We start from the raw sequence: 25,671 nt of genomic DNA, 5'->3' as shown, positions 1-25,671 counted from the left end.
AAGCACCATAGTAATTTGTGGCAACCAGTCTTCATCAATCATTGAAATCTTCCAAAAATACATTGAAATATGTGGTTGTAACATAACAAAAGGTAAAAAAGTTCAGGGAGTTTGAATGTTTGACACAATGTTGAGTTGTCTGGCAGTAATACATCTGCAATTTAATAACCCTTGTATAATTACATGAAATAATTCACAAATATCCACAACAAAAGGTAAAAAAGTTCAGGGAGTTTGAATGTTTGACACAATGTTGAGTTGTCTGGCAGTAATACATCTGCAATTTAATAACCCTTGTATAATTACATGAAATAATTCACAAATATCCACATTAGTTCTTTAATTGAACAGGATATAGAGAACTAAATTGTCTTTCCTCATATAAACGAAACACGTTTCCAGTAGCGCTTTAGTAACGGGATAATGGCGCCCTCGTGTGGTCATGTACTATTATTGCAGAAACAAACCTGCGTTGTTGCTGTACCACCGAACGGCCAGAGGTGGCGGTAAGACGTCACAGCAGCCACGACTGCTGCGCCGCCAGCGTTACCAATCGGGCTCAGAGAAAGAACCAGGAGGTAACAGGGGCCGCACAATTATCAACAGTAAAATAAGGGGAGTCGACGAACAAAACAAAACCCGTTTCTTCCACGGATTATCTGAATTGCCTTTTGCAGTCCTAACAGTTGGGGGAAAAACGTCGACAACGTCATATACAAGGTATTTTGTTGTGTATTTACATTTGGTTATGAAGTAATAACAAGGAAATAAACAGTGAGCAAAGCGAGGCTGGGTGAAGCTGGCCTGCTTCTAAAGACAGGCATGGGTTTCAGCGAGGAGCCGCTGGCAGGCCTGATTAGCATTAGGCTAAGTTAGCTTTCTAACCTAATATGCTCTGCGCATTAAATTCAGCTTTCCAGGCTTTACCCAGACGCATTTTAACACGGGTCACCCTAACTTCTGTCATAAAAGATTTGTGAGCTTCGAGCAATCCTGGTCGAGTTAAGACGCTTTCGGACGCTACCCAGCTGCAGCAGTAGCTCTGTTTGTTGGACAGTGATTGAAAGGTTATAGGCCACGTTAGCTTCTGAGCAAAGTTCAGCTCAACAGTGGAGACGACACAAGCGACCCTTGTTTTAACTGTGTTGTTAACGTGCACGGCACTGAATCGACTCAGGTGCGTTTTTGTTAGCGCTGCACACCATCACAAAGCAGGCATGGAGATCACGGATGGGCGGTGCTCACTGTCAGCTACCGAGGCCCTGTCCCCTCTCTCTTTTTCTCTTTTTTTTTTTTACCAGTCTTTTCAGCTAGTAGCAGCAGTTTTAACAGAGAAAGGCGTCGCTGCACAATTATAAATAAGCTGATGAGGTTAACGAGCGCCAGCTATGAGTAATTGATCTGTGTGTCAGGTGGTGTGTGGAGAACCTGTTCCTGCCCGGACTGAAGGGTGTGTGCGCCACGGTGGAAGGTTTACGGGATTTCTCACAGCTTTATTTGCTTTCAGGAAGATGTAGACACTTCAGTCAACACCGCGGCTTGTTTCTGCAAGGAATGGAGTCAGTTTGGGCTGAGTTAATGTGAAATATGCTGCAGGTTGAGTTGCTTATGACTGTGCCACGCTGATATGTTTGCGTTCTTCCGGTGGAGCATCAGATTTTGAATCCTAATTTCAACAGTATGCACTTTTTACAATAGGTTTTTATTTGTCTTCTTTTAAAATTATATGTAGCTTTAACCCTATCATTGATGAAGCTAATTTAAAACCAGGAAGCACCCTCCACTAGAAGCAAAACACACTGACATCTGTGGTTTCACAGCTGTAAGCTGGTAATGTTTGTTTTAGATTTATCAGTGTTCATTTTTCATTATCTAATCCAGCCTACGTCTTCCAAAGAACAAGAGGATTCTTTATGGTTCTGGCCAAGAGCAAAACTATTACAAAACAAACTATACTCTTCTATACACAAATGTTGTTTGCATATGTTTTCCAAGTCCACCTAATCTAAATTTGATCCATGCATATTATTATTTGTGCAGATAAAATAGTTAAGTCAAAGTTATTGAAAACAACTCTTGTAAAGTTAAAGTGTAGACACCACAAAAAGAAAATGCTTATAGTAGATTAAAATTTTATGAGAATCATTTAGAGAATAATCACAAGCTCAGTGTTGATTTCTCTGACTCTGTCAGCCACTTTAAATGTTAATTGCTGCAAAATGTTGTTTTTTTTTGAGTCATATTTTTGCTTTTTTGTCCAAATAAAATCACAAAAATCACATGGACCTCCTGAGGAGTCTCACCAAATTATCAGTTGCAGCCTTAGCTGTGGGCAGAATCTGTAGTAACTAGTTACATTTACTCAATTACATTCACCTGAGTAACTTTTTTTAAAAGTATTTTAGGAGTATTTTCACTACGCTGTACTTTTTACTTTTACTTGAGTAATTTTATTATGAAGGATCTCTGCTCTTGAGTAAAATTTCTTAATTCTCTACCCACTGAATGAATAACAAACATATTTTAACCAAACATTCAGCAGACACAAACAGCTGTGGTTTTAGTTAAAAGTTCATACGTTTTTTTTTTTTATCGAAAGAAACTGATTTATTAAAAAAATGATTTTGCCTGATGTTATTTTTTTGTTACTTATGTGAATTATTGCCATTTTTGTCCTTAAAATACCAAAATTTTCACATCACTTCATGATTTGGTCCATTTGATGGTGTAAATATGAAATGATTGATCATTTGATCGATCATTGATATTGACTTTCTGAAGCGAGCCGTTATGATGAGAAGCTCTTCTGACGGATCCAAGGATTCTTAGTTTGCTACAGCACACAGTTTGGATCAGGACTTGTGGAGGGTAAGCGGCGACCTGCAGGTCTTGAACCTACCATATGTGTTGCCTCCTCATTTGCGTCACTGTTACTGAAGTGGGGCAGGAAGGCGTAGGGAGGCTGGGCCGCAGCCTGACGACTACATTAACGAGCTTTAGCCCCGTGGAAAAGACGGATTTGGCCGCCTGCTGACGACGAGGTGTGTCTGGGTTAGCAGAGATGTTAGCATGTCAAAGTGCACGGGTCATTAGTGAGACACGGTTTTATATTGCAGCTTAGTCACACATGACACATGCATATTTATAAATACATCTCCCACTTGGCTGCTACTCAGACATTATATTCCTGGAGCTAGCTTTGCTTTCTAAATGTGGACTCTGTCCAGACAGAGGAGAAAGTGGCGACCGCTCCAGATCTAGAGGAAGACTGCAGAACAAACGGTTGGTCTCCAACACATCATTTTATATCTGGCGAGTTATTTTTGCAATTTACTGTCTATTAAAAAAGTGGCCCTCATGATAATTTCACTTCCTGCTACGGCGGGCGTGAAATTACCGTAATAACCCGCTACTGGCTGGAAAGCGCAGCGTCTCCCCTTTCCGAAACCGTTGAAACTTTTCACATAGCGCAAAGTGTGGCAGAATTACGGTACCGCACATTTGGCTGGATCGTTTAGGACTTAAAGGTCTAATAAATGTGTTCATCTTGTTTTCATTAAGCACTGTTTTTGTGATCTGAAATATACATTTCACTGTAAAGTCCTGACGAGTTGGTTGGATGGGTCGGGCTTGTGCGTGTGATTCTGTTGGATCAGCCATTCCTTCATCTGATCCAGAACTACAAAGTTTTCCGTTATGGAAAAATCTTATAGGCGTGTTTTATTAATAAAAGCTTGACGGCTTAGATTTCTGAGTGAGAGGTCAGGCCCATACAAAGGTCTGAGATGATGTCATGGCTGATTATTCATCTTTTAACCAGGTGATTCACCAGGTTTAATCTCTACATGTGAAAGATTTAAAGGTCAGATTTAGAAGTGATGTGTACAGGAAGTGAAATGATACACCTCTCCCTCCATTTGTCCTTGAATCATTGATTGAATTAGGTGTTGATTTAAATCATAAATCGGATATTAATGGTGTTTTTCAACAGGTTAAATACAGTATCTGGACACAAGGTTCCTATAATTTTGTACATTTCCTTCCTCAGGTGGACAGTCCGCTGCCTGGTCACTCGTGGTAACTCTCCGCCATGCCTTTTCCCTTTGGCAAGTCCCACAAGTCACCTGCGGACATCGTCAAGAACCTTAAGGACGGCATGACCGTGCTGGAGAAGCACGACATCTCCGATAAAAAGGCAGAGAAGGTAAAGGAGATCCCTCCAGTCCGACCTGTTTCCAACACAACCTGAATGTTGTGCTCGTGCATCAAAGTTTGGGGCGTCACAATCAGCTTTCATCCCTGATACCCATCCAAATTGTCTACATTTAGACATCTGTTGTTAATGCAAAGTCTGAACCTAATTTCTCATTAAAGTTAATGATTTTTATATGATTAAGTCATATAAAAACATGTTGTTCTTTATCAGATTTGAATGTCATTATCTCTAATCAAATCACAGTAATAATAGACACAAATCTTTAAATATATTTTTCTGTTTATGGCAGTAGTAGATCACTTTATTCTACTCACTTATTCTATCAATTATTTTGATTAATTGGAATAAAAATTGGCACATTTTGAAGATTTTCTATGAACTACTTAAACCTTTTCTTACATTAGAAATGCATAAAAAATGCAAATATAAAAAAAAAGATGAACATTTTATTACCTAAAATGCATTAACAGCATTCCTTTGTGTACACTTGATCACCTGCAGCAAAACAAATCAACATGTGAAAAGTTTTCCTGCTTGACTGGGTTGAACATTTTTACAGACAAATAAGATTTTCCATCTTAAATGCAAAGTTTGTGTATTTCTTATATAGTTTTGACTCATTTACTGCTCTGACTTTGTTGTTCTTTCCGCTAACAGCTGAGTCTACATACCCGAGTTAATGATTAATTGATTGCTAAATTAGTTGAAGATTAATCCAATTAATTGTCTCAGCCCTAATTAGCACAACACATGTATTAATACGAACCGTCACAGTGCAGATAGGAATTAATTTCACGCATATTTGTAACGCTAGAGGGAAACGTCTGAATCCGTTCACAACAGCAGCTGTGTAAATATGCTCAGTGTGAAGCCGGGCGTGCGGCTTTGGAGGCGCGAACGACACACGGGACCGGCTTGTTTTTAATCAGCAGTTTGTAAAACTATCAGAAAGCCATTGCGTCATATCGCTTGTTGCTTTGCAACTTCTGATAATTAACAAGATTGTGTTTCACCTTTGATTTAATAACTCCAGTGGACACTAAATAAATCACCCAGTGATGTTTCACCTCATGTAAATGCTGAACATTTTACTATTATTTACAGAGAACCTATTAAAATATTTATCGCCTTATAAACATGCATGAAGTTGGTGCAGAGCTACCTGAAGCTAACATTCCTGGCCTGCTTTCTGTTCTTTACTCGTTCAGCTTATAGACGCTCTTGCCTGTAAGTAGATTGGTAGGTGACTTAGTGTTTAGTGGCACGTCGACATCTGGCAGGGAAGGAAGCTGGAACTGAACTCGCAACTTTCAGACTGCCAGATCTCTGCTCCTTCCCTGCTGCTTCAGTCGCCATCAGTTATTTGATTTATGACTGTAGGTCTCGTGTTTGGTTGAAATTGGATCAGATTTATTGCAACATGTTAGAACTTCCTTGTGGTATTAATGGTTTATATCTCACTTCTTAAAAAATTTGATTATTTTTTTATGTGAAAAAGTGAAACCTAGCATCTGGTTTCCTTTTTGCTGTTGTTCTGAGTCGTGACCTCAAAACTGAGGTACGAACCAAACCGCAACCATTACTTCCAGGTCCTCATGTTGCTTCACAGTCTGAGTTCAAAATGGGTTGAATTCAAGTTTTTATCCTAAAACTCTACACATTACAGTACTTTACATGTTTTCACAGCCTTTAACAATCTGATGAAGTGCCGTTAGCAGCAATCGCTGCCTCAAAGCTTCTTGAATATGATGGCGTCATGTTGGCACGCTGATCTTCAGCCGATTTCTTCTACATCTCCATCAGTTTAAATGGAAAACATCCTTTTTCAGACCTCTGACCAGAGGATTCAGGTCGGGACTCTTTCCTGGGCCGCTGAAAGACATTTATAATTTGTCCTAAAGACACTTTTTGACTCCTCTCTGCTGAACCCCCAGTTTAGATACGAAATCACCATCAATAATCGAAGAGAAATGGAGTTTGTTATGCTTCACAGACGTTACCACTGCCGGCACTGCTGATAATTAAAAACATTTTTATGGTTTGTAGATCCTAACCTGGCAAAATGTTCTAGTCCAGAGCAGCAATGCGTCCAGTTTCCTGCTAAGTGGAGCGGCTTCATGAGCGGATGTTTGCGATGTTTCAGGCTGCAGAGGAGGTGTCGAAGAGCCTGGTGGCGATGAAGGAGATCCTGTATGGGACAAACGAGAAGGAGCCGCAGACAGAAGCGGTGGCACAGCTGGCCCAGGAGCTCTACAACAGCGGCCTGCTCAGCACCCTGATCGCCGACCTGCAGCTCATCGACTTCGAGGTGAGAGCTTAGTTTTGTGTAGGTCTGCCACAATAAAATTCAATTAATCACATGATAAATTAAATCATTTCAATTATTTCTATTAGCATAACTTAATGTTTTTCTCTTCCTACCAAAAACTGGATGACAAAAGTCTTCAGTCTGGTGCCTTCGTCTCAACTAGACCTTTTTTTTTTTTGAAGAACTATTTTATTTACAGATACTTCAAAATTAATTTTATTTATTTATTTTGGATATTTAAAATATCTTCCAGTTCCATTGTTAAATGTTTATTAGAATTTAAAGTTCATTGATCTTGCTTTATTATGCCATTTCTGTTACATTACTTGAAAAGGGGCTCAAAATAACAATATTATCGTTTATCGCAATAACTTCTGGGACAATTAATCGTCCAGCCACATTTGTTGTCCTGACAGGCCGATCTGAGTGAGAGGGAAGGAACGGGAAAATGTTAAATGTTTTGGATGATTCTTTATTATTTAAAGGAGAACATTGTTTAACATCAACTTTTTTTTAGTTTACGTCTTGTTATAATGTTATTCCCGATCATAGCCATGTTGTGGCTATGATTGGGAATAATTTTTGTGAGAAATCTTTGCATCTCTCATGGCGCAAACGGCATGATGAGTAGCATTGTTGTGACGCTAAAGGCGACGCGTCGGAAAGAGCAGGAGCTTCTTAAAGAGACAGAAGCCCAATTTCAGCACTCCAAATTATGAATAACTCCAAAGTTACTTTTGATATATACAACATTTTTGTCACAACTTAAGGCAGTATAGTTACTTTATTGTGCTATGAAATGGCACTGTGTGCCTGGAAAACACATAATCCTGCTCCTTTAACACACGCAGGATACTGCATGAGTAGAGATATGATTTCCTACACTGCAGAAGAGAAATATGGTTATTCATGACCGATGTGCCGGTGTTGATACGTTTGTAAACTCATGTTTCTTTGGAAAATGTCAGGCAGCTGCTTCAGGCTGCTCTGACTCACCTTATCTATGAGTCATTGTGCTGAAAGAACGCTCATTTCCTCTTTTGCACTGGTACATCCTCCTTACTTCAGACAAAGAGCTGATCAAGGATTACAAATTATGCAAGGCAGAAGCAGGACAGGGATTTAAAAGTTTTCATGTTTCTTTGTGAACCCACATCTTTCCTGTGGTCGCATGATGGACATTTTCAAATCAAAAAGCCGGGGATCCTGCAGAAACATTTATGCTCTGCAGATAAGAAAAATGAATTGACGTAATGACCAAATAAGATGAGTGGCGTATGAGTCACATTAACGTCATTATTATATTGTCAAGTATTGGCTCCAAAATTAAAACAGTTGTATTGATAAACACCTACATGAGGTGGAATATGGTGGTGGCAGCATCTAGCTTTTGCTTTCCTGGTTCCGTCAGTTATTGACTGAATACAGCGCACACCACGCTTTCACTTTAAGCTTTTTAGTTCTAAAAATCTCTTAAAGCCATTTATCGATTTGTTGCATAAAACCCACCTCTAAAAATAGGCTGGTGTGATTAAGACATCATGAATTTCAAAGGTCAAAGGGTACAAATACTTCAACAGGGAACCGTAAATAAAGAGAACTTGTTCTGACAAAACTGGCACATCAGCTAAAATGTCTAAATAAGCATTTCTTCTGGATGCAGATGGTTGTAGTTGTTGCTGCACAGAAACAAAAAAAAGGGGTTTTGAGGAACTAAGAAAAAGGTCTGAATGAAATGGTTGTTTTTGTTTTGTGTCCATTAGCTCTTCCTCTCTGGCTGCTTTAGTTTCCTGTGCTGAATGACAATAAATTACGTTATGATTTGCATCAGAAACAGCATAAAAATGACAAAACAGTCTACACTTACCGTTACTGACATTCTCAAATAGTCAGACTAATATTGTTGAATCTATTAATGATTATAAGACTCCTAATAGCATCAAAAATACAACTTGAAGCTTGAGTTTCATCATGATTTGTCTCAAGCATCTGTGGTTGATATTTTTATGTTTCTGTCGCTAACAGGGTAAAAAGGATGTAGCCCAGATCTTCAACAACATCCTGAGGCGCCAGATTGGCACTCGAACACCTACTGTAGAGTACCTGTGTACCCAGCAAAACATCCTTTTCATGCTGCTGAAGGGGTAAGAGTCCAGGCTGATGTTTTTTTAAAACTTTTATTTTATTTCATGTTTAGTATAATTTCAAATTTGTTCTAAATGATTAAAGTTGTTGTAATACGTTCATCCTTTTTGATGTTTCCTGAGCTTTTGCTCTCTCTCACTCTTTTGCAGCCTAAATGAACTGCAGACATGTTTTGATGTGCTGTAAAATACTTTCCTCTCTGGAATCTCTTCTTCCTCAACCTTCGTTTTTAACACCTCATGATAAAGATTGTAGCTAATCAGATAATTGCATCCATAAAGTTAAACCAGGAGTCTGACAAAGTGACTCTGGACTTTCCACAAGAGCTTAAAATTTGATAAAGAGCCAACTAATACTTTTAAGTATAGATAATAGATATAAAACAAATGCATGCTAGTTTATTTCAAGGAACAATTTCATTGAATTTCCACAGCAAAATGACATTAAAATTACTTTTAAAATATTTTTTCTTGTCTTTATTTTGGCAAATATGTGCTTTTATTTATTGACATATCTTCCGCAAATGTCAACATCCTATAAAAGAAAATGTATCCATATTTTCTTTATTTTAAAATAATAAAAAACAATTCTTTTAAAAATAATAAGCACTTTTCCTATAGTAGATATTTATCAGAAATTGTAAATTGCCTTTTTTCTGAGCATTTCATTTTTGTGGCTCTAAACGGCTTCTTAGCTTGACGGAGGGTAAAAACGTCTCTTTGCATTGTGAGGGCTGCAGACCCCTGTGCTAAACGGTAAATCGCTGCTTCCTGCAGGTACGAGTCTCCGGACATCGCCCTGAACTGCGGCATCATGCTGAGGGAATGCATCAGACACGAGCCGCTGGCCAAGATCACGCTGTGGTCGGAGCAGTTCTACGACTTCTTCAGATACGTGGAGATGTCCACGTTCGACATCGCCTCCGATGCATTTGCCACTTTCAAAGTAAGTCAAGCAGCTGATGGTGAATCGAGCAGCACTGGCTCTGGTGTTCAATAAGAACACTGTAAAACGACTAAAATATTATTTTCAAATGACTTTAAGTGATGAGCAGAAATGAAGTTGAGTGCATCATTAGCCCATCTTCCTTCTAATAGTCCTATAGTTGTGTCTAGGTTATTTTATGAAAATGGAGGTTATTAATGTCACTATTATAAATGCCTTTGCTGCAGGATGTTTTACCTGTTTTGTTAAAGCAGATGATAATTTTATAATGAGGCGTTTATAATGGGTTTTCTGTTGGAGCGGCTCAGATTTAGATGCGTTTTGTCCATTTATAATGGACAAAGTGCATCAAATCTGTGGCAGCTTCACCTCTTTCCAAAATATCTTACGCTGCATTAAAGATTAAGAGTTAGTCTTACTGCAATCTAGGTCTGGAGTGATTAATTGTGATGAATCAGTTATTGGAATAATTGTTAGCTGATTTAGTAATCAATTAATCTTTAACTGGAGGATTCAGATGAAAAAAAAGAGATGATTTTCTGAAAGAACAACATATTCAGAGCAGTAATTAAGACAAAACTGTACAAAAATATGAACATTTTGCATTTAAGATTTTAAAAGCAAAACTTGTGAATAGTTTTAGCTTCACCCTGTTAAATTCTGTGAAAAAATATTAATTACCTTTTGCTATCCAATTATTAAAGCTGAGCTTTTCACATGTTGATGTTGGCAGGATTTCTTTAGCTGTAGCTCCATCCTTTGCTACAAACAGTATATGTTTCTGTTTCCAGGACCTCCTCACAAGACACAAGCTACTGAGTGCTGAGTTTCTGGAGCAGCATTATGACAGAGTGAGTTCACACACAACTCTCTAAGCAGAGAGTGAAGTTTTAAGGGTTTAAAATATGAAAACACTTTGCAAAACCAGTTGCAGTTGATTTAAGCTTTAGTCATAATAGATTTCTAGAAGAAATCTGCAGCTGCTTGTTGAACTTTTCAGGTTCACTTTTTCCACTGAAACCCAGAACTTTAAGAGCAGCAGATGAACACTTTGTCTGGATGATCAGCTTGTCACCAACTTCCTCCTTAACAAGTCCAAAGTAGCCATTTGGGACACCGTTTGCAGCATGAGAACACAAAGTAACTGTCAGATTGTGTGGGAGATTTTTTTTGTGTGTGTGTCGATATCAGACGGAGCAAACGCTGTGAAAGTCTGTGCTTGATCTCCTTCTTGTCTCTAACCACAGCCATGTTTCTCTCTCCGCCTCCTCCAGTTTTTCAGTGAATATGAAAAGTTACTACACTCAGAAAACTACGTGACTAAACGGCAGTCCCTCAAGGTAAGAACCCCGGGTTGCACGTATAAAAAGATCTCAGACTGAGGCAACTCTATTTAGAGAGTTATTTAAGGAAGAGCGTTTGGTTTCTTCGAATGCATCCGTCACCTCATGTCTGCCATCTAGTGGTTGGACAAAAAAAATACTCACTATTTTAACCGAAGCAAATTCCTTTGAGGTTTATTTGACTTAATATCTGAATACTATGACTATAAATGAATCATAGTCAATACTAAACATATAACCTTACATTCAGTTCACAATACAGATTTATATTGATCATTATTGACCACAAAGAGAGGACCTTCAGTTGTAAAATCTGAATAATTACTCTAGTTTGGCTTAACGAACAGAATTGCACCATTTTTAATTTGTGTTTCACTTTGTGTCTCTAAAATTGTCTAGTTGCTCGGGGAGTTGCTTCTCGACAGGCACAATTTCACCATAATGACGAAATACATCAGCAAGCCGGAGAATCTCAAGCTAATGATGAATCTGCTGCGGGACAAGAGCCGCAACATCCAGTTTGAGGCTTTCCACGTGTTTAAGGTAAAGATGAGCGATACTTGGTCAGGGACAGAAGACGGATTGGAGATTTTATATCGTAGGGAATGTTTGTGAGCGTGTAGTGTTTGTGAAATGTCCCTCAATTTATGGACCTGGAAAATCTCAGGTTTTTCTGCTCTGCAGTGTATTTAACTTTTCTTCAGTTGCGTCTCAATGCTTCATCGTTTTACTGTGGGCATTTCTGGGATAACTGATAACTGTGACAAAGGGCTGCAGCTGTTTAATCACTTTTTTTGCATGAAGGCAGTTAATATGCTTGGATACAAAACTCTGTGAACAACCAGCTTCTTCAGGAATGACCTTTTGGAGGTTTACCCTCCTTGTGAACGCTGTGGATGACGGCAGCGGTCCTCTAGTGGTTGTGTAGCAGCTGACCCAGAGTCAGAAACCGTTTAAAGGCTCAGGAATCCTTTGCATGAGTTTCGATTTACTTAGCTGATTAGGGTTTGACATCATGAGTTTCCAAAAATGACCTTTTTCACAGTATTCAAATTGAGTTTTCACTATTTATAAACCTTAAGCCATCAAAACTATAAAAAACAGAAGCTTGTGATATATTTATGTGATGATTTAATATAATATGAGTTTCTCTTTCTGAGATGACTGGCAATAAATGTCACACTTTTATGCAATATTTACTTTTTTTCAGCTGTATCTTTAATAAGGCTGGGCAATACAGAGATTTAATCTAATTTTCTGTTCATAAAGATTTCTTTTTTTTTTTCATAATTGCACTAGTTGGGTTCAGTGATACCATTTTGTTTTTCCATCACATTTTACAGCTTATATTTAGTTAGACTTTTAATTCAGCTTAACTCCCAGATTACTAAAAAATAAGGACGTTTTTGAAAATATTTTCCAGCAGTTGTCATTTTTTTTTAAGAAAGGAAATAAGTTTTAGATGTTAGTTTAAAGGTATATTGCTCAGCATTAGCCTGTAATATACAATATATAATGATTAACTTACATTCTCACATTAAAAACACGGGTGTGTCGACTCTCGTCTGTTTGTCCTCGTCCACCTCCAGGTGTTTGTGGCCAACCCCAACAAGACGCAGCCCATCCTGGACATCCTGCTGAAGAACCAGGCCAAACTCATCGAGTTTCTCAGCAAGTTCCAGAACGACAGAATGGAGGACGAACAGTTCAACGACGAAAAGACTTACTTAATCAAACAGATCAGGGACCTGAAGAGGCCCGCCCCGCAGGAGGCCTGAGGGGGCGAGCGGCGGGGCGAGGACGGAGCCGCCAGGAGCTGGTCTGGAAAACATCCAGACGGCGTCTGCTTAACGGAGCCATCGGCAGCAGCTGCTCTGGCTTCTGAACAAAAACTGAGGAACAAAAACAAAACCAACCCACGTCAGCTCACCAGGAAGTCGCCAGCTCTTCTGCCCCTCAGAACATTTAAGATTTTTTTGTTTTTATCCTGTCTTTCAAAAGATGTCAGAAAATACTAGTAGATGCTGCTGCTGATTTATTATGTTGCCACAACAGTTCATCACACATAAAGAACAAATCCACACATTCAAACTAAGGCGGGCTTTCTGAGAGGTGCGACAATAATCAAACAGATACGCACACAAGCAAATAATAATAATAATAATAATAATAATAATACATGCGGCCACAAGCCGCCACTGAAGACATTGGGATAAACGGTACGAACAAGAGCTTCAGAACTATTGTTGCATGCCTTGAAATACGACAGATCCGTGGCCGGCGCTGGTGCTGCAGCCTCTGGCCGCCGCATTCAGATTCCTGCGCATCCCAGCGGCCGCTTTGGTTTGCATCTTGGCCTTCATCTAACAAAGCAACCAGATGCCATCAGAACCATTTATTACCTCCTGTGCGCTTTATGACACAGCGCTTGAAGCACAGCTGAGGAGGGAGGGTTGTAGGGTATAAAGTAGTTAAAGCCCGTGATTTGGGTCATTTTTATTTTTTAATTATCTGGGACAGGGTGATCGTGTACATATGCCTTTTTTTTTGCTTTGTAGATTTTTGTTTAACCTTGACATAAATATATATTATATATATATATCTCACCTTAAACAAACTGTTTTTGGTTGTTATCAGGTTACTTTCTGGAGCTTAAGAAAAGTGACATTGTTTCCGCATTTCATTTTACTGGTGAAATGATTGCTGGTTGGGTTGCTTTGTACATAACTTAAAGGGCCAGCTCACATTTAGCTAACCTATAGGATCTTTAACAATTTGTACAGCAGAGGAATGTCATAGTAACAGCTCTGGGTCTGTTCATTTACATTTTGAGGACCTCTGCAGAAAATGTGCAGGGGTGCAGTGCAGATGGGGAGTGGAGGGAAGAGCAGAGCATTAACAGCAACATTAAAGCGTGTGTGTTTGCACTTTGCGAGGTGCTGGGTGATTCGTTTCTCTTCACCGGGGCGGTTTTTCTTCTGCTCCTCGTTTTCTTACCGCTTCAGTTTGTAACATCAGAGTGCCATGTTAGCCCCCCCACCCACAGTTTGTGAGCTTCAAGTGGGACCGGATTATAACGCTCTCACCGTCACCCTACTCTTTGTGTTTTGAGCCTTTTTATAATTCCAGTACAATGGTGAGCGTAAAGCATTGTGGGTAGCAGAGTGCTTTTGGGTTTGCTGAAGCTGAGAACAACTGATTTAAACCACACCACGTATTGTCTTCGTTTGCAGTGAGTGACGTTCTAAAAAGCATCTCGGAGCAGAAAACACTACAGTAAGAGCCTGGTGTCCCCTTCGTTCACTCTGAACATGCATGTTGCTTCACTGGTTCTGCATGATGCTGCACTAAAGATTGTACTGGAATTGCCTCCCCCCCCGACCCGTCTCCCTTCCAGCGTCGGACAGTATTGAAATGACAAAATGAATCCTTGACAGTTTACTGTAGTGTGCTGACTTTATCTCCAGTCTCGGCAGCGAGTGTGTGGGAGCTTTCTGATGTGTCAAAGGCCTGGGCCCAACGATTAAATAAACATTTGAGATAAAACGCAGCTGTGTCGCCCTTTATTCATGGGAGTAAAACTCATCCCGAGGACAACAAAAGGACATGTTAACTTTCAGAAATGTTGAATTACTTTTAAAAGTTTAAATTTGCTTCTGAAATGACATAAAGGCTTTAAAATAATAATAAAAAAAGCATTAAATATGAAAAAATTTAATATTTTTGTCTTTCAGAAAGTGAAACTTGGAGGGAAATATTGCAAGCTTTCATTCCTTGACATTATTATTGACAAAAAAAACATTTCGTGTCTCACTAAAGTGGAACTTTAGGTAAGATTGTTATAAAAATAATTTAGACTGAAATGTCTGGCTTATTGTCCATAAGCCATAATAATTACACAGAATGAAAACGTTCATGCTGTGTATTAAATCTATGTAATATATATTTCACTTTATGAAATGACGGGAAGAAAATACTCAACATTTTTATTTTTTTTTATTTTTTTTTACAATACTCCAATCTTTGGAGGTGTGCCTGTAGTTTACAAGTTTGTGTAGAGTGTTTTATGTCAGTCTTTATTTTTTAAGTAGGCCTTTACAGTATTAACATACTTAATCTATCACAAGTAAATATTTTCTATATTGTAGAATACTGTGCTAAAAGAGGAAAGAGAAGAAAATTACCATTGAAATCATTTTTACAGCCAGACCCAGGGTCCACCTGCAGGATTTTAGGGGGTGATAATGGAAAATATTCAAATGAAGAAAACAGGAGTTTCTCCTAATGAACTGTCACTTTTACTTTCCAGGGAGAAGTTGACTATTTTTCACTCAAACACCACTTTATTTTTTGCAATAAGGAGAACAGCAAGCAGATATGCTCAGTGTCTGTTCAGTCTGTCCTGTTCTAATTAGAGTCACTACCTTCAGATATGAACCTTGTCACAAAGTTTCTCACAGGGAATCTGGGAACCAGTGTTTCTGGCTCAGCATTATGTTGACAAAAACCTCTGAAACCTTGAAAACTGAGGAGCGCTCCGTTCTTATCTAAACCCTCCCTGAGTTCCAGAAAGGCGAAAATACAATAAACCTGCAAGATGAAGTAAATATTTTTCCCAAGTTACACAAACAATTAAAATAAGTTATTTTCTGAAATTCTTTTCATTTTAATTAATTCTTTTAATTGCTTTTAATGCCTCTTTTCTGGTAGTTTGGGATATAGGAGCTTGTTTCAAGTCAATGATAATCTAGTTTTATCTTATTTGAAGTGTGCTAATGCAATAGCCCTATCTTGCTGAAAAGTTATAGTCAGCTTTATCTTTTTGCAGTATGAAGTTGTGCTAGAAAATACTTATTTATGCAGTACAGGTGTACCCCAAAACATTTGTTACTTTGCAAACGCCATCCTTCCCCTACCATCTCACATCTATGAACAGTTTTGTTTTGATTTATGAACTACATCAAAGTTTGTGGTCTTGGTGTGAAAGTGCAAGGAGCAACAGCAGGACAACTGAATATCAAAACCACGTGATCGTACTTCTATAAATCCGATCAGATTGCAAATGATGGCAATGTTGGCGCTCTGACAGGCGTTTTACAGCTGTCTTTGGAGCAGAGAGGAGCTGCAAATAGATTTCCTATGTGACCCATTTAGCAGGGCCTGACTAATGCACCGTTGTTATGTGATTATTGCTACCTAGAATTGTGCGTTTAAAATGTCCCCGTCGGTGACCGTACGGATGGAAAAGAAGACAAAATACGAACATTACAGCAATAATTATTGGCCTTTTAATATGGTTTTATTTCTTGGAGCTCAACTGTAAGGAAAAAGAACAGAAAAAAAACTCCGGACTGGTCCTTTAAGAACCAAATTTATTGGATGAGGGAAAAAAAAAGCAGCCACTCGCACTTCCGGTGGAGAGAGACAAAATCAGCTGAACGGCCCCACGGTGGGGAGAAGAGAGCAGGGCGGCCTTGCAGACGCTGTTTGGTGGGACTTGATTAATTTGACCCAGGTCTCCGAGCATCGACCCCCCCTCTCCGAGAGACAGCCCAGAGGAGGAGGTGAGGTCACCTGCACACACCGTGAGCCATGGTGAAGATCAGCTTCCAGCCTGTGGCGGGACAGAAAGTGGACAAGGAGAATGACGGCGACAAGACGGAAATCCTTATCCCCCGTCCGATGGTGAGACCTTCTTTATACTGTTTTTATTTTATTTTATTTTATTTTTATTTATCTCACATTAACACTTTGTCCTTTGCTGTCTTATGTAACTCGATGTCCGCTTTGTCCAGACTGCGATCTGCGGTTGGTGCAAACCCGCCTGCACCTGCACTCCTGCACATTTATTTATTTATTTATTTATTTATTTGCATCAATCGCCATTTGCCTGCAAACAGAATTACATCTGCTGGTGCATGGCGCCACTTCTCCCCTTTCCGCTTCATGCAAGTTTTTTTTTTATTTTTATTTTTTAAGATTTTCACATGCACACTTTGTTCAGAACTGATTGGATTTTTTTTTTATAAAAGAGACTAGCTGCCGTCACCCCCTCCTCCCATCTGTGACGTTTTAAAGTGCAAACCTTACGTTTTAATGGAAAAGGGTAAAGTTGAAGGAAAAAACTGCTTTGACAATCAAAATGGCAGATGGGATGCAGAATCTTGCAGTGCATGCAAAAATAATTTGTTACAGTTGATAAAGCGGGCAGAGCAGGGAGTCCTGAACTTTGCTGTGGCAGCATCCTTCCCTCCATCAATGATACATGACGGAGCTCTGAGGATGATGGTCTGCAATGCAAGACAGCGTGGATAAGATCTTGCGCTGACACAGGAAGTGGATCTGACAGAAGGACAGAGCTGCTTCTGCGACGTCCTCCTGTGATGTTCCAAAAGTATTGAACGGAGGACGGACAGGCCTGTTGGTGTGTCACGCTGTCAGCTGGTGTGAAAGAGACACTGTCCTCCCTCGGTGAGACGACGGAACACAAAGATCCCAAAGAAAAGTGTGTTCGCACATGCCCTGTTCTGTTGTGTTCCTTCTCCAAATGCTTCCTTGAAGAACAGCCGGAGACGGGAACATCAACCCCGTGGAAGATGCTGCACTGATGGCACCTTGTACTGCCTAACAAAGCCACTGCTTCCAAGTCTTTTGTGTTGATTCCCCCTAGAGCTCACTGAATAGTCGTTGTTTGCTTTTGATGTTCCTTTCTGAGAGCTGCCTGCTTGCTTCTCCCCTCATTTCCTCGGCTAGGAATAGCCACCTTTTGTTGTTTACCTCCTGCAATCACTCAGCAGCACTTCCACAATCGGCGCTGAATCACTTCTGCAGGTAATCATTACGGTTGCGAGTGGAAGACCCGCTCTGAGCGTGTAGTGCCACTCTGCCCACACAGGTTGAGGCACGTGGCACCAGCAGATGGACTGCGAGACTGGAGGCAGATTACTCACCACCATCCCAGTCTGGGTTTGCTTTAGCAGGCTTGATGACAGTACTTTGTCTGAATGGAGCCTTGCTTGATAATTCCTGCTTGAAATGCAGCGTTTCCATTTCTTGTGGCTCTCTCAATTTTTCTTTCTTTTTTCTTTTAAGCAGTTGTTTGATTCAGACTATTTTCAGTGCTTCGTCTTTGAGTAGAAGAGTGGGAAGAAAGGATGCTGCCTCCAAGCTCTCTTCTTGAGCATCTTTTTTGTAACTGGAAATGTTTGCTTAGAAATGCACCAAGAAATGTTCCTATAATCCAGAATCAGAGGATTTTTCACCCTGACCCTTGACTAGCTAACCATAAACTTTCTCTAAACGATGTATGCTAAACGCTCACAGGTCGAGCCTACCCAAACACTATTGGTATGGAAGTTGTGACTCAGTCTGCAACTAAGGATTATTATAGTAAACAATTTATTCCATCAATTGTTCTGATGATTGATGTAGAAACGGGCACATTCTGCAGATTTTATTTCTGTAGTCACTGAAGCCTTTTTTATACAATATTAGAAGTACATTAAAAGTTCAATAAAAACATGATCCAATTATTTAGTTTAAATAAGAAAATAAGCACTTTATTGCCTAAAATGCAACAGTAGCTTTTTTTTTTTTGTTTTGTTTTAGTGTACACTGGATGCATCTGTGGCTAAAATAATACTTCCAACATCAGCATATGAAAAGCTCAACCCTTTCTGCTTGATTTGCCATTTAGCATCAACACAGTGTGAAGCTTTTTATTTTTGGACTAAGTAATAAATAATTGGATAGCAAAAGGTGCTTAACAGTGAAATTTTAGTGGCTTATTTTAAGCTGTAAAACGTTCAGGACAACGCCAAGTATCTGTTACTTGCATGTATTTTTTATTTTTGCTTTACATTTGTAGTACAGAATCAGTGACTTTTACTCAACTTTAAGGCCCCGTTTACACGACAACGATTTCGGGGGAAAACGGAAGAGTTTTGTTGCGTTTGTAGCGTGCATTTACACGAAACCACCGAATGTTTTCTCTGACAACGGCACAGATTGAAAACGGGTTCCAGAGTGCGATGTTTCTGAAACGTACCGTTTTCCGTTGTCGTGTAAACAGAGAAAACGGATCTGTTCGTCAATATGACGCAAAACATAGCTGCTTCCTACAATCCACAGAAGAAGAAGAAACTACTCACAATGCTGGTGTTATTGTTTCCCCATCACATACGGTTCCCTCAGCGTCTCTTCACCACACCGTACCGCCCAGGTGGCAAAATACATGGCTGCTTGTTCAGCGCTCTTATGTAGAGAACTACGGACCAGCCCCGGCTCCAGACTAGTTTAACAGGGGGGCATCGACTTATTTTGGGGGGACAAAATGAATCTACGTAGCTGCCATCTTAACAATTGTAACAGCTTTCAGGTACAACTCCTTTTTTACGCATGCACACCTAAGTTTCAAAGAATCTAGCACCAACTAGTGGTGTGGCAGGACATTTCACGTTTTCGATGTGTGCCGTTACTGTGTAAACACAGATCGTAATTAGAACATTATCGTGTAAACGATCTAACAAAAACGGAACAAAAGTGCCGTTTTTGTTGGATCGTTGTCGTGTAAACGCCCCCTAACACACCGGTTTGGCTAAATGCAGTAAATATTTGGAATAAAAAGTGACCTATACACTGTTGTTACTGTTACTAAAGAAACCCCACCCCCCAAAAAAAACAAACAACCTCCACCCAAAAATTGGGAAACTGTTTGCCTTTCTTTTAAGGCAGCAGGCGCAAAAACTGTTTATGTCTCAGATGATTTACAGACCTCTCAACGTACTTTGTTTCCTTAAAATGTAACATGCTTGGTTTGTCAAATAGCTTTGTATTTTTAATTGGAAAGTCAAATAAAATTCTTTGAACTTGGTGATTTTGGCCTGTGGCAAAAATGTGGGCACCATTGTGCTAAGTGCTTATATAATATGCTCAATAATTTTCTTTTTGTTTTGAAATTAGTAAAACTTTTACAAAATGTGTGATGTTGCATCTTCTTGTAATGTTAATGATTAGCTGCTCCAACCAGGAGGTCTAGGGGTGGAAAAAAGTCCTTGAGGAAAAATCTAAATTGGGTAAAATGTGGCTCAAATCTCTCATCAAACCATCTCTACTTTTCCTTTTCTTCCCTCCAGGATGAGGATGAGCTGGTGCTGCCGCTGCGCCCCAAGAAGTCGCCCCTCAACGGGCTTTGCTGCCTGACGTTCGGCCTGGTGGTCTTCATGGCCGGTCTGGTTCTGGCCTCCATCTACGTGTATCGCTACTACTTTATACCTCATGTAAGATTCTTCTGCAATTCCTCCAAGATCGGCTCCTGAACCAATTTGTTGATGTGAATGTTAATCTTTGTGTGTATGTGTGCGTGCGCAGATGCCAGAGGAGAACCTGTTTCACTGCAGGGTCCTTTTCGAAGACTCCGTCTACGCGCCGCTCCGTGGACGCCAGGAGCTGGAGGAAAATGTCGGCATCTACCTTTCTGACAATTATGAGAAGATCACTGTGCCGGTGCCTCACTTTGGAGGGAGTGATCCTGCTGATATAATCCATGATTTCCACAGGGTGAGGACACACACACGCGCACACACACACACACACACACACACACACACACACACAGACAGACATATGCTGTATTTACAGTGTAATGTCCCTTTAAGTGATTACTAGATTTCCCTTTATCTTGTTCTTTCCAAGCGCTGTGCCTTGTGAAAATATGTACACCCATGTAACGTTTTCTCAATTATTTTTTTTCTTCTCTTTTACACAGTTTTACCGTCTGCATTTGTTTTCAGCTAACCTGATTCAAAACAGACTGAAAACTTTGCTCAATCTTTCTCGCAAAAGTCAGGCACAATGACATTAGAGTTTGTAATGGATTATCAATAGGATTTCGGTCTCTGACTAGACCTAAATCTAGTCAGAGTCAACACTGACTCTGACTAGATTCAGTATTTCAGTGGCCACTGAAGGTCTGGCTGCATGGTTTGGGTAGTTGTCCTCCTGGATGTTGAACATCCCCCTGAGTGTAAAGTCTTTACAATTTTTAGCAGGTTTTCTTCCAGTATTTCCTTGTTTGACTCCATCTTCCTATCAAGTTTCACCAGCCTCCTCATATCTTCTCAGACCTGTCGTGTTAAGTGAGAGTCCATATTGGGAGGACTAACAAACCGCTTTCTGACCCTTTGTTTTGGTTCTCTCCTTTTATCACTGTCTTTATCAGTGTCTTTGAGCTTTAGCATCTCAAACACGAAAACGTGCATCGATACTGGGGATTGAGGTCAGTGGAAGTCCATCTTGCAGACCAGATATTTTATTGGAATCGCATGCATGGAATTTGAACTATAAAATCCTAACAAGTATGGCATCCAAACAGTGATTTGTGAGAGCAGTGCTGCTGATCACCACAATGAAATCAGTATAAAACACGTTGAATTTTGTGATCCAAACTCGACAAATGGGTGAAAAGGTTCAAGGGGTGTTGATACTTTTATAAGGCACCATGTTTCAGGTGGAAATAAAGGCTTTCCTGAACGAAAATCTTTTTTGGACGTGATGGCTTGAAAAGTTTTAGCTCAAATAAAAAATTCCACACGTTTCATCTCTCCATATCATAGGCCTATTAAAAAATAAATCCAAAAATGTAGATTATATTGTTTACTTCTTACCTTTTCCAGGGATTAACCGCCTACCATGATATTGCTTTGGACAAATGCTACGTTATTGAGCTGAACACCACCATTGTGATGCCTCCTCGCAATCTTTGGGAACTTCTTATCAACGTCAAGGTAACGCCGCTGTCATCGTCAACCTGTCTGACGTCCCAGAAGCCTGCAGTGTTTCATGTTAAAGGGGACATGTTATTATGCTAGGTCCATGGGCTACACAAAACTTGTTCATTACATCTTTTTGAACCAAATTATTCTCAGTTAAAACTTTAGTCTGGTCAGCTCTGCTTATTTTGAGCTCCTTCCATCTGTTTTAGGGTCTCTATCACTTTAAATAAAAATAATCTGCTGGTCACGCCCAATAAGCTCAATGTTTACACTCGTACTTTGTACATGTGAAAATGGCTGCAAACGGATTCGCAATTGTAAAACTATAAGTCTTTACGTCTAAGAAGCAGATCCTCCTGCACATACATCAAGGATGCAGGAAGTGGTTTCTGAATAATAAGAAAATGACAAAATACAAGTTGTTTCCAGCAGCCATTGTATGGCGCATGCAAAAATCCAGCTGACCAAACATGCTGTAGTTCTACTTGAGTTGCTAGGTAATGTGGCAGTACCTACCAATTGTGACTTACTTGGTGCTTGGACTGTTTTTAGAGGCAGTAGGTGCAAATGGAGGAACAAAAAGTGGATTTTGCATGATGAGTCCTCTTTGAATTTGTCTGTTTACATGAGCTAACACAGCCATGAAAACTCATCATACATCTTTTTCCCTGTTATAATCCCCTTGGTAACTATATTCCCCTGCGGTATTTCCTCTGTTTTTGTTTCTTTCAGAAGGGAACATACCTGCCTCAGACTTACATCATCCATGAAGAGATGGTGGTGACCGGCAAAGTGCACAACATGCGTCAGCTGGGGCCTTTCATCTACCGCCTGTGCAACGGGAAGGATACGTACCGCCTGACTCGCCGCGTCACCCGCAGACGTAAGTTTGGATGAGAAGAGGCGTTTCTGAAACCAGAGCCAATTTTTTTTTTACTGACTTGTCCGTTTTGCGTTCCTCCTTGCAGGCCTCAACAAGCGAGAGGCGAAGGACTGCCACCACATCCGCCACTTTGAGAACACGTTCGTGGTGGAGACGGTGATCTGTGACGGGGCGTAAACACCTGACTGCACATCTCCACTCACTACCCCAGCCACTGTAGCACCCCCCATCCCTCCGGTGGATCTGATCATATCTCAGTTGCACTTTACTACGGCTGTTCTTGGATAAATATGGTTTTCCACTATCTGTTTTGTTGTTGCTGCTGTTATTTTAGTGGTATTTACCCCTAAAGTGGTGATGCAATACTAAACTGTTTGTTTTATCACAGGATTTTTCCATGTAGCAATTCCTTAAGCCAATAATAAAAGCTCATTTCAACATCTCTCCTACCTCTGTGGGGATTTGTTGTGTGCGATGGTTACTGTATCCATGTGTCATTAAGGTGGCAGTGCTTCTTTTTCCTAAAGCTCTGGAGGGCAATTTGTGTTTTAGCTTCACTAATGATCAGCTACCAGGAGCACAAAGTCTTACTTCGCTCAACAAACGTCATCCTTTGGAATTTCAGTGGTTAATCAAATATTTTTCTGTTCTGTGAAATGTAAAACTTTTAGCTGCTAGTTGCTTGCTTGCATCTTTTCTTATATGCCTGATGCTTCTTGCTCCTTTTTATGTCTTTCATTTTTTTTTTTCAAAAGCACCGTCATGATGTAAAATGCAGAGAACACTGCATTAGTACTTAGACTGCATATATTAGGTTTAAGATGTTCCATTAGTCAGCCATGTGAAGACGCACATCTCATTCTTAATTTAAATATTTCTGAAAAGTATGCCAAATTAATTTTTCATTAAACATGGTTTTATCTTGCATGTGTTTATCTATAAGAGAGAAGAGAAAACCTTAGTGTTTTGATGAAATGATGTTAAAGCCTTAGACCAGATCAGAAACTGGGCTAAAGTCAAAAAGACACGAAAGGAGCACATTACCTGACAACTTTGATCTGTATAGTTTGTCTGCCAAATGTCACCTGTCTGTGAATTCAATAAAAATGACTAAACTGAGAGTTTGGCTCTTCTTTTCTTAAAGAATCTATTATAAAAATTAGGTTATTTGTCTTGTAACATAATTCAAATTGGAATTTTGTGAGAGGAAGTAACCTAATTTTACATTTACTGCCTTACTTTTTCACAAATCCCAACATATTGTTTTAGTTTACTGCATTATATGACGTGTAGCTGCTTCTACGTTTTTGTCTGCAGGTGTATTCGTTTTGTCTTAAAAGCTTCATTCTGACCGTTCAGCGCCACCTACTGGATATAATTTATTATACCTTAAAACTTCTGACTCTGGGAAACCATTGGCAAAGTTTTCATATTACCTCAGTAACCATTTCCGTACATGAACTCTTGTGTTCTGTGTTCTTAATTTGTTTCAGTCCACAAGGGGGTGCCACAGGGCTCTGTATTAGGCCCCCTTCTATTTGTTCCCTTTTATTTATTCCTTCATACTGTGGAGTAATTGATTTAGGACAGTAAATAAGAAAAAATGTTTCCTTTAAATCAGAAAATACAACAAGCCAATATCAATTTTAAAGTGCTACAATAAAAACACTAAATGCTTATAAAATCTCAATCTTATTAGCATAATACCTGACAAACTCTACAAAGTAACAAAAATGGAGTACATGACAGTTTATTTACAGTAAAATACTATCCTCAAAATGTCTGCTTCCTGGCATTTTTACTTGCAAAGTCATCAATGATGTCCTCATGTGATAGCTACTTGCCCATCTCATGGTTGATTCTGATTATTGGAAGACCTTTGAGGTACTCCTGTTCTGTGGATGACCTTTGGTGGGTCCGGATGAGCTCCAGCTTCAAGAAGCTCCTTTCTACTAACGCCACATTCACAGGCAGAGTGCAGGTAACTCTTGGGACACAGTTCTTGTCCTTCCAAATGTTTTTTGTGGATGAAAGTGAGGAGACCAAGAGAAGTCATATTATCAGAAGGCAAGCTTGGTGAGTTTTTGATCTGCACAGTGCAGTGAGCTCCTTTGCATCAATCTCCCTTTCATCTCCAGTGTATGATGTCCTGCAGAGGCTGTTGTACTCTTTGCACATTTCCTGATCATCCACTTTTTGGAAATTGAGAAGCACTCCAAATCTGGAACTCATTCCACCGGTGTTGCAAACCTATCCTTTAAGGATTCAATGGCTGTTTCAAGACATCTTCAACAAGCTCTTCTGAGACTTCATAGGTAAAGTGCTTTTTTATATTCCTTAGTCCTTTCTTTTTCAGTTCAGCCTCTACATGTATTTCCTTGTACATGTCTGTACCAAAGGCTTGTTCTGAAGCACAGCCACTTCCTGTGTCAGAGATGTTTTTTGTCCTAGTAAAGAGGTACAGAGTCACATCAAAGTGTGTTTTGGTAGACTGGAGGATCTTTCTGACATGGTCCACATGGTTTAGAATCTCATAACATACAAAATCGTTGCAAATCAAAATTTGTAATGGTTCTGTGGGTTTCATCCCGTCACTTTTCCCCTGTCCTCCAGGCTCCAACAATAGTTCTCTTATATTGGAAACATTGTACGGCACAGCCTCAGTGTTTTTAATATGACTCTGCTATTATTTGTCACTCAAGTCCTGAGAACAACAATGTGGGCCTGCTGAAAAAAGGCTGCACTGTGTCTGTTCATTGCCAAACTAGTAGGTAGCATCAGCTGAAGCTTTGGTTTGCCTCAGTTCTTGCACGCACAAGGGTTAAGGAACTTATTCAGCCCCATAAGTTCGCTCAAAATCAGAGATGACAAATCAAGACCTTGTTGTTTAGGAAGCCACAAGAAATCCCGTCTTGATTTCTAGTGTCCATTTTATGAGTCCATATGTTGCCTGACATCTGCTCTTGGTGGCTTACATCTGAGTACAATCTAACCTGATTTGAAAATTTGTAGAGCAAATTTGCTGAGCAGATTTGTAGATTCTGCTCAGCAGAGTGTTC

At 39.7% G+C, this 25,671-nt stretch overlaps 2 protein-coding genes across 5 annotated transcripts; both read left to right on the top strand.

The window, feature by feature from the left end:
• Positions 1–509: 509 nt before the first annotated feature.
• cab39 (calcium binding protein 39) lies at positions 510–14,506 on the top strand. Of its 4 annotated transcripts, none has more exons than XM_007577851.2 (9): positions 510–720; positions 4,049–4,204; positions 6,360–6,524; positions 8,550–8,668; positions 9,446–9,614; positions 10,406–10,465; positions 10,889–10,954; positions 11,357–11,500; positions 12,547–12,735. In XM_007577851.2, exons 2-9 carry the CDS (start codon positions 4,091–4,093, stop codon positions 12,733–12,735), a joined length of 1,026 nt encoding a protein of 341 aa, XP_007577913.1. In that variant the 5' UTR covers positions 510–720; positions 4,049–4,090. The 4 variants fall into 4 exon arrangements, with proteins under 4 accessions (XP_007577913.1, XP_007577915.1, XP_007577914.1 ...); XM_007577853.2 differs by lacking the exon at positions 510–720 and adding an exon at positions 1,466–1,559; XM_007577852.2 differs by lacking the exon at positions 510–720 and adding an exon at positions 3,029–3,282.
• A 1,855-nt stretch (positions 14,507–16,361) lies between these two features.
• itm2ca (integral membrane protein 2Ca) lies at positions 16,362–23,733 on the top strand. Its single transcript, XM_007577850.2, has 6 exons — positions 16,362–16,642; positions 20,092–20,235; positions 20,327–20,515; positions 21,631–21,741; positions 22,462–22,612; positions 22,698–23,733. The coding sequence occupies exons 1-6, from the start codon at positions 16,550–16,552 to the stop codon at positions 22,787–22,789; spliced, it is 780 nt and encodes a 259-aa protein (XP_007577912.1). The 5' UTR covers positions 16,362–16,549; the 3' UTR covers positions 22,790–23,733.
• Positions 23,734–25,671: the final 1,938 nt, after the last annotated feature.

This window comes from Poecilia formosa, unplaced genomic scaffold, assembly GCF_000485575.1.
Source record: "Poecilia formosa unplaced genomic scaffold, Poecilia_formosa-5.1.2 Scaffold457, whole genome shotgun sequence".
In the NCBI taxonomy this organism is placed as follows: domain Eukaryota; kingdom Metazoa; phylum Chordata; class Actinopteri; order Cyprinodontiformes; family Poeciliidae; genus Poecilia; species Poecilia formosa.
Note: the sequence above shows the minus strand (reverse complement) of the source record. Positions and strands in the feature narration are given on the sequence as shown.